Source organism: Triturus cristatus, chromosome 5_1 (assembly GCF_964204655.1).
Source record: "Triturus cristatus chromosome 5_1, aTriCri1.1, whole genome shotgun sequence".
In the NCBI taxonomy this organism is placed as follows: domain Eukaryota; kingdom Metazoa; phylum Chordata; class Amphibia; order Caudata; family Salamandridae; genus Triturus; species Triturus cristatus.
Genome location: NC_140587.1, coordinates 129,379,653 through 129,394,946, shown reverse-complemented (window position 1 = coordinate 129,394,946; position 15,294 = coordinate 129,379,653). Strand labels below are relative to the sequence as shown.

General features: G+C 48.1%; 1 protein-coding gene across 1 annotated transcript in view; it reads left to right on the top strand.

Moving 5' to 3' along the window:
• LOC146830377 (forkhead box protein H1-like) overlaps window positions 1-11,009 on the top strand; it is a 39,023-nt gene extending 28,014 nt beyond the window's left edge. The window contains exon 3 of the mRNA XM_085604568.1: window positions 8,998-11,009. Within this exon, the coding sequence (XP_085460694.1) occupies window positions 8,998-10,071 (1,074 nt within the window). The 3' untranslated portion in view covers window positions 10,072-11,009. The remainder of the gene's footprint in view (window positions 1-8,997) is intronic.
• Window positions 11,010-15,294: the final 4,285 nt, after the last annotated feature.

Below are 15,294 nucleotides of genomic sequence, written 5' to 3'. Positions count from 1 at the left end.
TTTTAGCTCTCTCTTCGGCTGACAATAAGGAGCAGCAGCTCAAGAGGGAGGAGCTCACTCAGCGGGTCCACGAACTTGAACATATGCACCCCAGGACGGGGGCTCCCCGAATCTGGCGGCAGCTCAAGGAGGCGAGGAAGCTCCTGGCGGCCCTGGACCGCGCGGAGTACGCAGCCTTGCGCCTGCGCCATGCCTATTATACGGGAGGGGACAGATGTGGCCGGCTGCTGGCGAACAGGCTCAGGGTGGCACGACAACAGCAACTGGTGAGGGAGATCTCTGACTCCACGGGGTCGACGGTTATGGAGGACGCCCATATAGCCGAGACCTGCCGCAGGTTTTATGCCGACCTCTACTCTGGGGACCCCCCGGATGCACCTGCGGCGGCGGCGTACCTGGACTCTGTTTCCCTCCCCTCCTTGGTGCCTTTGCAGGCGGAGTACCTTGACAGGGATATACGAGTCGAGGAAGTGATTTCCGCCATTGCCATCCTTAAGCATGGAAAAGCCCCGGGGCCGGATGGCTATACGTCCCTTTTCTATAAAACGTTTTGTGCGACATTGGTCCCGCTCCTCACACGCCTCTTCAACTCGTTCTCTGCTCCTGGAGCCATTCCGCCGGACCTGTTGCGAGCCTCTCTCACGGTTATCCCCAAGCCGGGGAAGGACCGGACGCAATGCGGTTCATACAGGCCGATATCGCTTTTAAATGTAGACCTCAAGCTGTACACCGGGATCCTGGCGGCCTGATTGGTCCCCCACCTACCGGGACTTATAGATCCGGACCAGGCGGGCTTTGTCCCGGGAAGGCAGACGGTGGACAACACCAAGCGGATAGTTCACCTCATAGAAAAGGCGTCCCGGATTCCCGGGGAGAGAATGATGCTCTCAGTGGACGCTGAAAAGGCGTTCGACCGCGTCCACTGGCCTTATCTGGAGCAGGTTCTGCTGAAGGTGGGTATAGGGGGAAAAATTCCGCTCTATGATCCTCAATTGCTACAAATTCCCGAAGGCGGTAGTGCGGGTGAATGGCTATAGCTCCAGAAGTTTTGACATTGAGAGGGGCACGAGGCAGGGCTGCCCGTTGTCGCCTCTGCTCTTCGCCCTGTATATGGAGCCCTTTGCCCAGAGGATACGTCACAATCCAGCAGTGAAGGGGGTGAGGTTTGGGGGCTTCACTCACGCCGTTAGCCTTTATGCGTACGACGTCATACTGTCGCTGGATGACCCGTTCTCTGCCCTTCCGGCATGTCTCGAGGAGTTCAACTCCTTTGCTACGGTCGCGGGCTTCAAAATGAACGTGGGGAAATCTGTGGCCTTGGATGTGTCTCTTACACCAGCTACCAGGACCTACTTACAAGGCCTTTTCCCGATGCTCTGGTCGATGGATCTGGTGCCCTATTTAGGGATCCAGCTAGCTCCCACCCTACCAGCTATGGTGGCGGCTAATTATGCCACCTTGGGCAGGAAAATTCGCGAGGAGATAGGCCGGTGGGACCGCAGCGCCCTTTCGTGGCTGGGCAGAATAGCTGCCGTTAAAATGACTGTCTTACCCCAGATTCTGTATCTGTTTAGGGCGCTGCCACTGCAGCCGCCTGCTGGCTGGATCCAGCAGACGCAGTCGGACCTGGCGCGGTTCATATGGCGGGGCAAGAAGCCCAGGATGAAGAGGGCGCTCTCTATGCTGGCGCCGGAGGCCGGGGGATTGCAGATCTCCGCAAGTACTTTCAAGCGGCGCAGCTGCGCTACCTAGTGGAGTGGAGCAGGTGGGAATCCGACAAGCACTGTCTCTTTCAGGACCAGGCGGTGGCGGGCAGGCCCCTGCAGGAGGTGCCTTTCCTACGTAGGGCTCACCGCCCGGCGAATCTCTACGCCTCCTTCATCACAAGGGTACCACTGCGGGTCTGGGATGCCACCAACGCCACGCACGGCCTAACAACATTCCCTTCGCCACTCACGCCTCTGATTGACAACCCTGACTTTGCCCCAGGACTGGAGAGGGGGGCCTTCGCTCACTGGCGTGCGGCGGGGTGTCGGGCCCTGTACCATATGTACGACCCGGAGGGGGTCGTCCCCTTCGTGCGCTTCCGACCGGTATATGCGGTCCCGGAGACCGAGAGGTTGCGTTACCTACAGGTTCGCCATTGGGCGTTGCACCCACAGGTGCGGGAGACGGCTGATAGGAGACTCCTCCCTTATGAACGCTGGCTCCTAACTCGCACGTCCGACGCGAAGCTGATAACCGACCTTTACAAGCTTTTACAACCACCTTCCTCACACTTCTATAATCCAGGAAGGGAGCGCTGGGAGAGAGAATTGGGCAGGTCACTGAGTCACAAAGAATGGGAGCAGGTGGCATATAGGGCCAGGCACTCGGCATACCATATGGGACTCACTGAAACATTAACCAAAATATCGACATACTGGTACTACACCCCGGAGCGCGTACACAACATGGACCACAGCAAAGATAACGCCTGCTGGAGGGGATGCGGGCGGGTGGGCACGCTGACACACATCCTGTGGGACTGTCCGCTCCTCGACTCTTACTGGAAAGAGGTGATAGACGATATCGACTCCCATTTTGACACTGAACTGCCACGCCTCCCAGCATATATATTACTTGGCCTCCCGAACGGGATGATGTATCCCTTACGATCTCGCAGGGGTAGGCAGATAGCTATAGCGCTGGGATCGGCGATGCAGAACATTCTCGTACACTGACTCTCCACGACACTCCCCACTGTCACGGGCTGGCTTCATAAATTGTGGCATGTGCTGGTGATGGAGAAACTGTCGCTTGCAGGGGATATAGAGCAGTTCAATGATCTCTGGCAGCCGTTTCAGTCCCTGCTGGTTACTGAATTTAGGGAACTGACCTGCCCGAGATATCTTCGCCTCTTGCGGCTTACGACCTAGAGGAATCGGCCTCCTGAATGGGCATGTGGCAGGGATCCTTCATGGGGGGGTGGGGGGGAGGGGCGGGGGGGGGGGGGGAGGAGGGCGGGGATGATCAGACCTTGCACTGGACGGGGGAGGGCTGGGGTTGGGTGTTTTGGGGGTTGGGGTTTGGGGAGGGTGGTATGGGGGGGGGTTTACGAATTTTGCAACACTGCTCATCCTCGAGTGTCATAGCGGACTAATTGTTGTTGGAATGTTCTTTGAAGGGCCTCCAGCCCAGTATATGGCCTTCGCCGCGGTGCCCTGACCCCTTCTATGATTTGTATTGTTTGTCTCTGTGTTGCACCAATAAAATACCTTAAACCTAAAAGTGCGTTGCGATTTGTCATAATTCTCACAAGCTGATCAATTTCTTACTTTTCTTTCTATTTCAAGATCTAATCCTGGCCACCAGTAGGAATTTTTTACTCTACTTTTAGTTTTTCAAATGCCTAAATGTCCTTTGTGGCAAATGTCGAGTTTAGACCGAAGGCAAGCGGGGGAATGACATTTCCATTTCTTAGGATGAGGCCTCCTTCACATGACAATTCATGTCTTAACTACCAGAAAGTAAGTAAGTGAGTGGGAATGTTTTTTTTAATGGGCCAACCATCGTTGATATACCCTCTCACTTCACATAAAAGGGTATCGGCCTCCTGGGCTAGCAACCATTCGGAGTGGGACATGCAGGGTATTTTTTCTAGTATGTTTGCTACAAAGAATGACTCAATATCTGAGGTAGATTCACCCACATCAGGCAAAGGCAAACAACTTAGACAGGAACAGTGTTTTTGCCACCTTGAACGTATTGTACCTCATAATTGAAATCCATCATTCTGACATTTATGCGTGCAAGACGAGATGAAGCACTTTGTAGTCACTTGGTGGTGAGGACCTTGACGAGGCTTATGATCACTTCTAAGAGTGACACGGTATCCACATATGTATTGCCTGAAATGTTCCAAGTCCCATGCGCATGCAAGAGCCTCACGCTCTATTACCTTTCTGCAGTGGGTGTAATAGAATGTAAGCAAAATGCAATGGTTCTTTCGTTGCCCATCCTATCGGTTTGACTAAGAACCACTCCAAGACCTCTACCACTGGCATCTGTGGTAACAATGCTATGTAAGGAAGGATTAAACTCCTGTAAAGGTGGTGCATCACAAATGTCGTTCTTAATCCTAGAAAAGGCTTCTTCACAAGCACTAGACCATTCAAACTTAATCTTTTGTTTTATAAGTGGTCTTAAAATGAAAGTTTTGGTGGAGAAATCTTGCACAAATTTTGCATAAAACTCCGAGAGACCTAAGAAGGCTCTAAACTCATCATTATTTTGGGGGGAGGGAGCTTCTCTTATGGCGGACAGCAGTTCTCTTTTTGGTTTGATGCCCTCCCCACAGATCCCATGTCCTACATATGTGACGCTGGTCTCAGCAAATTTACAATTCCAAATATCAGCGGCGAGACCATTGTTTTCAAGGATTCCTAGAACTTTGGCTAATTTGGCATCATGTTCATCTCTGTTAGCACCCATGACCATAATGTCATCCTGCAAAATTAAAAGATGGGTTTTATCTTTAAGAAGTATCTGCATTAATCTTTGGAACACAGCCACCGCGGAGGCCAACCCAAAAGGTACTCTCTTAAATTTAAAGCAACCAAATGGCGTCACAAATGTGTTGAGGCACCTACTGTCTGGGTATAATGCGACCTGATGATATGCCGTAGTGAGCTCGATAGTGGAAAACCACTTGATTCCATTTGTGTGTGACAACATCTCGCTGATTTTTGGTAAGGGGAACTGATCAATGAGGATGTTTTTATTGAGACCACGGAGGTCCACACATAATCAGAATTTGCCATTAGTTTTTTTTTTAGCAACGACTAAGGGTGTGACCTATTCTTCTGATTCAACAGGTTCAATTATGCCAAATTTCTGTAATTTTCGAAGCTCAGCTTCAACTTCACTTTTAATGGAGACAGGAATATTCCTGGACTTATGAATACATGGAACCACATTTTTTAGTTGAATTTTGTGATGGAAACCTTTTAATTTTCCAATGTTATCTGAGAAAACTCTGGGATGCTTTTTAACAATGATGATCTTGCATTCATCCTCAGATTGTAAGAATAGCACAGGATCTAAAATCCTGCCCAATTTTCCTTGGTCCATCCAACCAAGTACTGAAGGACCAACAGCAGAAACATACAATTTACCCAACATTTGTCTGTCTTTGAATTGAAAGCCCAGTTCCCTGTATCCTAATACATCGATGGGTTCACCAGTGAAAGTCTTGGGCGAGATGTCAGGATTGACTAAATGTTTTCCTATGACCGGTACAAATTTTCCTACCTAAACGTTTTTGTTAATAATGGTATACGGTGAACCAGAGTCTGATACTATGGAGACTTCAACACCCCCGATATTTAAATATCACATTGGTTTCTTTTACCATTCACATTTAGCATGTGTTCATCAACTTGTAAGACAAATAGGTTCATGTCATTCTCATCAGAAGAATATATATCATCATAGTCTTCTGGTACAACAAATTTCACGTTTTGCATTTCATTTTGGTTTACTTTGACACATTTTGAAAAATGTCCTGTAATACCATATTTAGAACACTTTTGTTTAAGTGCGGGGCATTTCTTATCATTTGATTGGTGAAACTTGCTACCACACCTTAAAACATTTCCTGTCTCCTGCTAATTTTGTTTTGGGACTAAAATCCTTCTTCTGAGACTTGGTATCCTAATTAGATTTTTTGTCACGAGTTCCTGACTCTGGTGGCCATTGGCCGTTCCTCAACACAGATTTTGTTTTTTCTCCCGACAAGACTGCTTTGGCGCATCTTCCTGTCAACTCTGCAATTTTGACAATGTTGATGACTTCTTGAAGAGATGATTCACCTTTTACCCACAATTTCTCTTGGATGTTGCGATTTGCATTTGGCATCACTATTTGATCGCGGATAAATTCATCATGTAGTGTGCCAAAACGACTAGATAATGCTAAATTTTTTAGTGCAGCAACGAAATCCTCAACCGATTCTTCAGTTCCTTGTTTGCGATTGAAAAAAATTGAATCTATCAACAGATGCACACACTGTAGGTTTAAAGTAGTTAGACAAACCTTCAAGTGCGTTGGTTTATACATCACTTTGGTCCGCCGGTCTGGGTTTCTTATTGATACGATTGTACATTTTCATTACTTGTGCTCCTAAACAGTGTAGTATTATTTTCTTCTAAGAGGGGGGGGAAAAGGCCCTCCCTGAATTACTTTTAGGTCCAAAGGAGGGAGGAATGAAAAAACCAATGAAAGTATAAACCTCTATGCCGACTTATTTGATTTATCAAACGACCAAACAAGGTTCTAAGGGGCATATTATCGAGGAAGAGTGGGAAACATTGCTAAGCGCACTTAGCGCATTTCTGTTTATCGCCGTCTATCGCTGAATTACATCGCCGTGTTAGTGGCGTATTATCAATGCTTTGTGAACTGGCGATGGAATTCCAGCGATAGACGGCGAGAAACAGAAACATCGCCTGAAATCCAGTGATGATTATGGAGATGCTTGCTGATAGGGGAGGGTGGTCTTAACATGGCGATCCACCTCCCATTATCAGCATAGCTAAGTAGAAGGAAAAGCAGACGTAAACTTCATGCGATAACCGCGGTTAGCGCATTTTTTAACATCCCTGGGGCCGCATTGTAAATAGTGCGAAGGTCTGTCTGTTACGTAAATCGTGCAGACATTGTGAGGAACGCCCATTTTGCATGTCATTAGCGATAATAATCGCTGACATGCAAAATGGAGAGAAAACGGCTACAGGATCAAGGAAACGCGTCAGCGTGTCCTTGAAAATAGTGATGTTTTTCGCCGCTTTTCGGCCAAAATCGGCGACTAAAGCGGCGAAAACGGGCTTGTAAATATGCCCCTAAGTTACCAAAACCCTCTGCTTATCATACATTTACTTTAAAGCCACAATTTTTTTTTTTCTTTCTAAATTACAAAACATATTATTGTGCAATTTATCTTTTATGGAATTCTTTTTTTATTTTATTCTTTAAATAAGTACATATCTCTGAAATTTACACAATTACATATAGTTATAGCACATGTAATATTTTCAATTTTCACAATTTCTTTTGTGATTTTTTTACAGAAAATATATAACATAGGACATCCCACAAAAATACGAACAATGTAGAAATGCTAACTGTCATCATTCATTCATTACCACTGTTACATACTCTCATTCATACGACACAACTTCAACAACCTACTATAAAAAAAATTAGGACTCTGTGGTTGGTCTCAAGGTGTTTGCAGGCGAACTTATACAATTATTCTCAAAAACACCTATTACAAGAGATGAAATTCTCCGGGACCACTTTTCTGAAAACAATTTGCTAAATATATCCTAAATATACAAATATATTAAGTTAGTCCAGAATTTCACATACTGATTCTTAAATTTAACATTTCCCTTTTTTAAAAAGGCACCGTATTGGCCAACTTAACCAAAATAAACAAGTAATTGAAAAAACATGTAACTGGTGACGTGTAACATGACCATCTCAAAAGACGAGCAGGTTACAAGTTATTGTACTGCCTTAACCCTGGTGTGCACCCCTGTGGCACTCAACCTTAACTCCCACCTCCTCCATGTACTGTTTCCAACATCAAACATATCGTGCACAAAGGCCACCACATTACATCATGTGTGATATCACAGTGTACATCTGTTGATAACACACATGGACGTCACATATATAATAACAACATTCTGAACACACAGACGAATTTGTGATTTTGTACATTATGTAATTGTATTTAAGAATGGTCTAGAAGGCCAGGCCCTGGTGAGTGGATGAGGGAGACCTCTGTGCTGCGGGCACCCAGCAGCCATCTCTGCTCTGTATTCCGATGGTGGACTTCGCAGCACTACAGCTCGCTCCTTTCTAGGGTCATTCCCTGTCCCTTCCTGAAACTTTCTCTTAAGTGCTCCTTTGTTGAATGATGTAGGTTTCAAAAGGTTGGGGGGGAAGTCCCTTTCTAAAGGTACCTACCGAAGGATGGTGCAGATCACCCTGCCACCCATGTCTGGCCTGGCTCAGCCAGAGCCCTGTACAGATGGCCCATGGGCAGTACCTACAAGCGCCTCCTAACACTTTTGAGGTCTGGTCGGATCTCTGCTGAAGCTGAACAATTCACTCTTTTCTTATCTTTGATGTCATGGAAAGTTCACCAATCGTAATGCAGCATGCGCTGTGAATCTCCCCTACAGTGGCCAACCATTGCAGAAGAAACCCAGTTCTCTCCTCCAAGTCCTGCGCGGGCAACAATCGCCATCAGTAGGCGTTCTAGAATGCTTCCTTTTTAGGTCTCGCCTGACCCAGCGCATGCGCTGGTCTGGCGAGACTTATTGAGAGGGCTCCAAAAAGTGCTACCAGGCCAGCCTAGAGCTACAGTGCATGTGCGCGGGCGTGCGCGCTGCGCTTGACCGCAATTACTTTCACTTTGATGTTTGAATGCGATCACTTTCGCGGCCGCTTCCCATAACCAATAGGTCTCAGTTTTGGGACCTTATAAGTATTTAGTTCTGCAACTGTTGCATGGCTAAACACTTATAAGGTCCCAAAGGCGAGACCTATGGGCTATGCCAATGCTTTTTTTTTTTTTTTTTTTTTACATCGGCTGGGGTTTTGGGACCCAATTGTGACCTCATTCACCCAATGCTTCTCTCATCTTTCCTTCAGTGGGAGATGTATGTCGCGTCTTCAAAGGCCTACTGCTTGCATGAACTGTGTAAAACCTTACATCGCCAGCAGTCCTCTCACATTCATACTGTAGGAAAGGTGACCCTACAACTAAACATTCACAAATCCTCTCCTACTGTTTGCAGGAATGTTCTATGAAGCAAACCAGACTTTCATTAAGACACACGGGTCTCTACATTGGGTTGCAGCGTCAACCTTTCTATAGCAGGACTGATTCATGTTTTGTGTACTTTTCCCCCTCTTTAATTACCTGTCTTTGGTCTCTTACAGGTGCTGAAGGATCCTGGGAAACCCCAGTTGAAGGGGAACTTCTGGGCTGTAGATGTTTCCCGTATCCCGCTGGAAGCCCTCAAGCTGCAGAACACCGCTATTGCTCGCCAGGGCTGCACCATCCTAGTCGATGACCTTGCACCCTACATCCTTCATGGGGAGAGGTACAACTTGGAAGGACTTATTCAACAACATGAAGCTCCGCCCGGCCCGCCCCCTTGTTCGGTTGAAAATGACCACCCGCCTGTCACTGTTGGCAAGACCAATAACTCCTTCATGATCGATTCTCTGCTGCAGGGCTTGGAAGGCATGAGTATTCCAGGGAAATCTCCTGCGTCTGAGAGCAGCCCCCAGTCGACGGATTCACAGCCGTATACGCCCACCGGAAATGGCTTCAGCACCAATGATCGTGTCTGGATCCCTACCCAGTACCTTTACTCACCATCACTTTCCTGGCGGCCATCTTGCAGCCTTGGCTATACCTACAGCACGCCGGTGGACCCCAGAACTTTCTCGTCTTCATCCAGCCTGTCCACCATCTCTTCAATTAGCTCCGTCTCCGATGACGAGAAGGAGTCCAGGAACATTAGGCAGCAAATGCAGCCTCGCAAGAGGCCCACAAAGCGCCCCCGGGTGGAGAACGGGGTCAGCAGCAGCTCCAGGTCTGACTCTGAGGACACAGATGACCAAGCACCATCACAGTCTCCCAAAAATGCCACCCTTATGCCATGGGAGCTGCCAACTTCCTACACCAAGTGTGTGCCACCCAATGCTGTTGCCCCACCAAGCGCTCACCCGTTCTTTCAGTTCTCCAGCATCCCTGGCTTACCTCACTTCTCCTACAAGCCAGCTGCGTACTGGGGGGTAATGCCTGCACATCGAGGCGCTGGGCAGCAGAGCCATCGACCCCCTGCTCCAATGGATTTGGACAGCATGCTGCAGGCGGTACCACCCAACAAGAGTGTCTTCGATGTCTGGACAAGCCACCCGGGAGACGTTCTCCTCCTGCCACCATTTTTCGGCCTTCCCCCCTTCCCCAGTGGCACAGATCTTGCAGGGCCACGGCCATTTTGATCAACTGTCCGAGCAGCACAGAATATGCAGGGTCTTCGCTATATGAGCAATCCTCGCCAATCATATGGCTCACACTTTGGCCAATGGCCCCATTGGCACAGATTCTCATCACGTCCATCAGTTTAATTGTCTTTGGGGTCAGCAATATGGTGTGAAACGAAACCTGTTGTAAAGGGCGCATCACTGCAATGTGCACGGACTTGAATGACCACAGAAGCCAAATATGTCAATTGGCTTTTTTAATGAGTGAGGCTGACCAAACTGTTGCAGGTTGGCTAGGGTTCCAAATGCAACCACCAGGATGATACAGCAGAATGGTGTCCATAGCAACAGCCTCACTATCCCTAGTTGTACAAACCTATAGTGGGCAGGATTTGGGATACTTCGTGAAAACTGTGGGCTGTCTCCAACCAGGGTTGTTTGCAAAGTGTTTTCTTCACGCGATGAATTTGCACATATGTATAGATCATGATTTGCTGCTATTGGGCGCTCCATGACTTTCAAAAGTTTTATTGGATCGCTTTTTGGATCAGAAATTGCGCTCAGGGTCCTTTTGATACATGTTGGCTCTATATGTAAATATGGCTCTTACAGAGAGGTTTTAAATAAATGTATTGCTGCTTCCCTTGGACTGTCTGCATTGAGAGCAGGCTTCATTTTAAGTGACCACTTGGAGGCGCACATGTTGTGCTGGAGGCCTTTTCTTACAGATTAGTTCACAGACCATTCTGGATTTTTGTGATAAAGCAGCAGAGACTTGACAATGAGTTCTTGTCACCTTCTTAAGCGACCTTGGAAATGGTTTGCTTTTTTCCAAACCCCTTCAGATATTTGAGCCTTGTATGTTTGGCGTCAAGCTTGTACTTCTGGTGTCAGGTTTATTAACTAGCGCAGGTAATTGCATGTTTCAACTCCGGATTAAATTATGTCCCTTTTAATGGTTTTCATTCATCCTAAAAATACTTGAAATAACAGATGATGTTTTTACAGCAGCCACTAGCAAACAGTTTATGAAGAATGTCTGTTTTCATTAAACCCGCCAGAAATGTTAACGTTAAAGTATGTTTAAACTCTAGCAAACACATTCCTGTGGTTGTGAACGTATTTCGGAGCTTCTAGGAGCTAGAGATGTCCTGTTGGAAAAGGAGAGCCGACGAGCGCTGGCGCCCAGAGGATCGCATCAATTGTTCCTTTTCAAGACGTATTTTTATACTCTAAACCCTTGCATTTTATAAACCATGTTTTATCAATCTACTATGCTGTGATCTTTTCAAAGAGCCCTACGCGTTTTATATAATTTGTATCTGCACAGGTACATGATTTGATGGACCTAACTTTTTTTCCATGGATATGATATATCTCTCTGTTCCTCCCTACTCCGCCTCCTTTACCCCCCCAGCTGCCTTCTCCTATCCCCCCCCCCCTCCACTCCTTCCTCCCTGCCTGCCAGTGGCTGTCTGGGTACTTTTAGTCAGGACTATATTTCTATTGGAAATGACTTTTGGTTTGCATCGTTTGACGAATCTTCATAAAAAGTTTCCCAAAAAGTGTTTTTTACCCCTGGTGGGGGCTACGAAAAGGGGGTGGGGCGGTATCCCAAAATGCATTTTTCACATGCAGCTTCCATAGGGATTTGTAAAAAGCGCTACAACCAAAATAGCTAAACAGAATTACAGCAAGTTAGATCTTGGTGCAGAAAGCATGCTTCATGTGATTTGGTGTAAATCTGTCAGTTTTCAAGAAATTGAGGTTGAAAAACTTTGAATCTATATCTTTGTATATCTGGACATGTGTTGCTGTAGCGACACATCCTTCTGCCAGCTAGTGTTCGGCGCTTGTGTGTGCATCTTGTTTTTCTTCAAAGCAGTCTTTCACATCACAAGGTATAGGACCTGCTCCTGTGACTGGTAATGGGCATCGGCTCCATTGTTAGATTGTTTTCCTCCATCAGACGTTTTACCGATCAAGCTCCATATTGACACCTCATGGTGTTCGGACTTCTTTGGCCGTTCCTCCTTCGTTGGATAGAAAAAGCCTTCAACTCTGTAGGAGAGCAGGGTCTGCCTCTTATGTTGCCCCCACTTTTTTTTTTCCTGATGTTTACACTGGTTTCTGGCTATAGTCTGGCTGGGCGCCTGCTAATCACAGCCCCAGCCTCTCTGTTCTCTCTAAACAACATGGAGTGCATATTAGGTGCACTAGTGATTGGATACTGTGGTGCCTTATGAGTCCCTAGTATATGGTACCAAGGGCATAGGTACTTCACAGGCCTACCAGGGGCTGAAGCATGTATTAAGCCACCCCTGGGAAGCAGACTAAATCTGACACCACAGGACTGCTACTGCAGCCTGGGTGAGGTGGTGCTAACACTCCTCACTGAGATATAGGTTCCCTATATCTCTCCCTGCACACACATTTAAACCTATCAGTCACCCCTAAGGCAGGCCCTATCAATCCTGAGGGCAGGGTGCTTGGTTTCCATGTGAGGGGGGCCTCTGCCTGAGCAGGGCCCCTCTGCATCTCTCAGAGTCCATTCTCTGGGGATTGTTTGTGAATGCGGTCAAACAATATACTCTTAAGTGCATTATAACCTCGCGGTAAATGGTAACTTTGGAATGGCTGCATCAAAACATGTCGTGTTTGGTGTCAAATGCATTGGAATCATACCCCCACACCAGTAACTGGTATGGGAGTATGATCCCACCCTTCTAGAAGGATAGACGTGTACCTACTGTGGAAACACAGTAGAATCCTGAAGAGCCCTGGCATTACAAAATGGATGCCACCAGTCAGACACTGGGCTGCCCTCCTGCTGATGACCGAAACTCGCAGTGGAGGAAGCCCAACAATAGGTATCCTGTCACAGGGAGGTGTGACCACCTCCCAGACAGGGTTTAGTGTATTGGGGCAGGGTGGGTGCACTCCTAGAGTGCTTTGAAGTCTTGCACTGGGGGAGCAGTAGGCTCCTCCGTGCATACATCAGTTCAAACCGGCTCAGGGGCTACCTGCCCCTGCTCTGGCGCGAAACTGGACAAAGGGAAGTGGGTGTAGCCACCCACTCCCCTGACCCTCCCATAGGTGGGGTCATAGAGCTAGTCCCACCCTTCCTTCCAGTGTAAGTTAGAGAACCCTTGCCATTGCAAACTAGATACCCCTGGACGATGCTCTGAAGAAGAATCCCAGACCTTCGACGTTCCACTACCTCTGGAAGACTGAAGAATCTCCCTTGGAGTCAAGGAGTGACTCCCCTGCTTGGTAGGCACCACAAACTACAAACTACGGTCGCAAACTCAACTGCTCCTGCTGGAGCCCGAAGTCCCTGCAGCCCAGGAAGAGGATTTCCTGACTTCTCCAAGGCCATCGTGAGCCCCCAGCGACGCTGAGGCCAGTCGACCCCCACGAGTGACGAGGAATTGCAATCCCTGGGTACCGTGCACTATTTTCGAGTGCAACCCCTTCACGATGTTCTATGAACCTGTGCATTGGGCCATGTGTGGTCCAAGCCTCTAGCAGGGATCCCTCCAAAGACCAGAGGCCTATCCCGTCCCGAGTGATCGTGAGCCCCTGTTGAGTGGATCCTCGTGAGGTGTCTTCGTGATCCCTTGCCTGTTGGCTTGTGGGTCCCCTGAAGACTTTTCTACAGTTCCAAAGGGCTCCCCTGGTTGCTCCAGGCCTGCCCTGACTTACCCTTGCTGGGTGAGTCCCTCAGACCTTGCTGGTCTGCACCGCTGACTTTTTGGCCTTTCCACAAGACTTGCTGTTACCAAGGCTTGTTGGCTCCAATCTGGTCACCGACACCGCAGTAAGTTGCAGACTTCGTGGGACACGCCAAATCCAGCTCCTGATCATCATTGCCTCCTGGAACTCGTGGCTGAAGAGTCAAGACACCCATGAATCGCCTGAAATCACCAGACGACTGTGGGCATCCATCTTCCTTGCCCCGGGTCACTTCCAAGTGACTTTGAACACTGTCCCCTCTGCTTTCAGGTCTTCCTTCTTATGAATCCAGGCTTGGATTCCACCGGACACTTCTTCTGTCTTCACAAGCAGCAAGTCTTCATTGGCTCCTATTGAAAACGACGCCGCGACCCGACACCAAAAGACACCTATGCACCCGGCCTCCCTGGGTGAGGTAACTCCAGCACTACGGTGCCCCTGTGGGTGTTGGCTCTAGAACTACTTACCCTGTAAGTGACTTGCTTGTAGACCCTCCCAAAGTATCCTTAAACTCTTAATTTCCATTCGCAACTTGCTCCGTTGAAGTCAATAGGGATTCGCGGCTGTGTTAACACACTGCATGTGTCCCCGTAGGTCCTTTACTTACCTGCTTTGGGTGGTTTTGCAGCGTGAATCTTTCTGGATTCACTATGCTGTGCATTATTCTGCCATCTAGTGGTTGGGTCCGGAATTGTTGTATTTCTTCTCTTTTTATTTTATTTTTTTTATTTTTTCGTGGACCAGGTGGGCATCGACATACCACCATTTGGTGTCCTTTGTGACGTCGACGCGCTTCCTCTGGAAGCTCCCACCTTTGGTCGCCATCTTCAGATTCTTTTTTCCGCTGTTGGGTCTGGATCAACAGGAAGGAGCTCCAAGAACTTTGGAGAGAAGAATCGACGAAAGATTGGAATATATCACAAGGGAAGACACCGGAGACCGAGTAAGAAGAAACTTGACTACAGTTCAGAGAACTTCGAAGAATTCGACGTTTTTCAAAGGAGAATGCGCGTACAGGGGGCTCCCTGGGCACGGTGATGGACAAGACTCTGTTCAAATTCTGCGCAAACTGCCACCACAAGTACGCGCAAAAGGACCAACACCCGGTTTGCAATCTCTGCTTACCGCTCGACCATCGAAGTGAGGACTGCAACGCCTGTGCAGCATTCACCCCGAAGACTCTCAGAGTAAGGGAGAGACAGAGAAGAGCAAACTACAACATGCAGGGGATGCCCCCATCGCTACGAGATTTGGGACTCTCCAGCGGAGAGGAAGACAACGTAGCAGAAGGACCAGAAGACGTCGTGGTCGTCTAGGTCGAAAAGAAAACATCGAAGGAGGTAAGGGAGTCGTCGAACCTTAAACCCTCCACTGATACTCGCAAAGGCGAGCCAAAGTCCTCGAAAGGAGCAGGGCCGTCGAAGCACTCTACGTCGACTACTGCATCCAGGTACAAGCAGACTGTCGGATCCTCCGAGAAGGACCCCCAGACTGCAAAATCCCAAG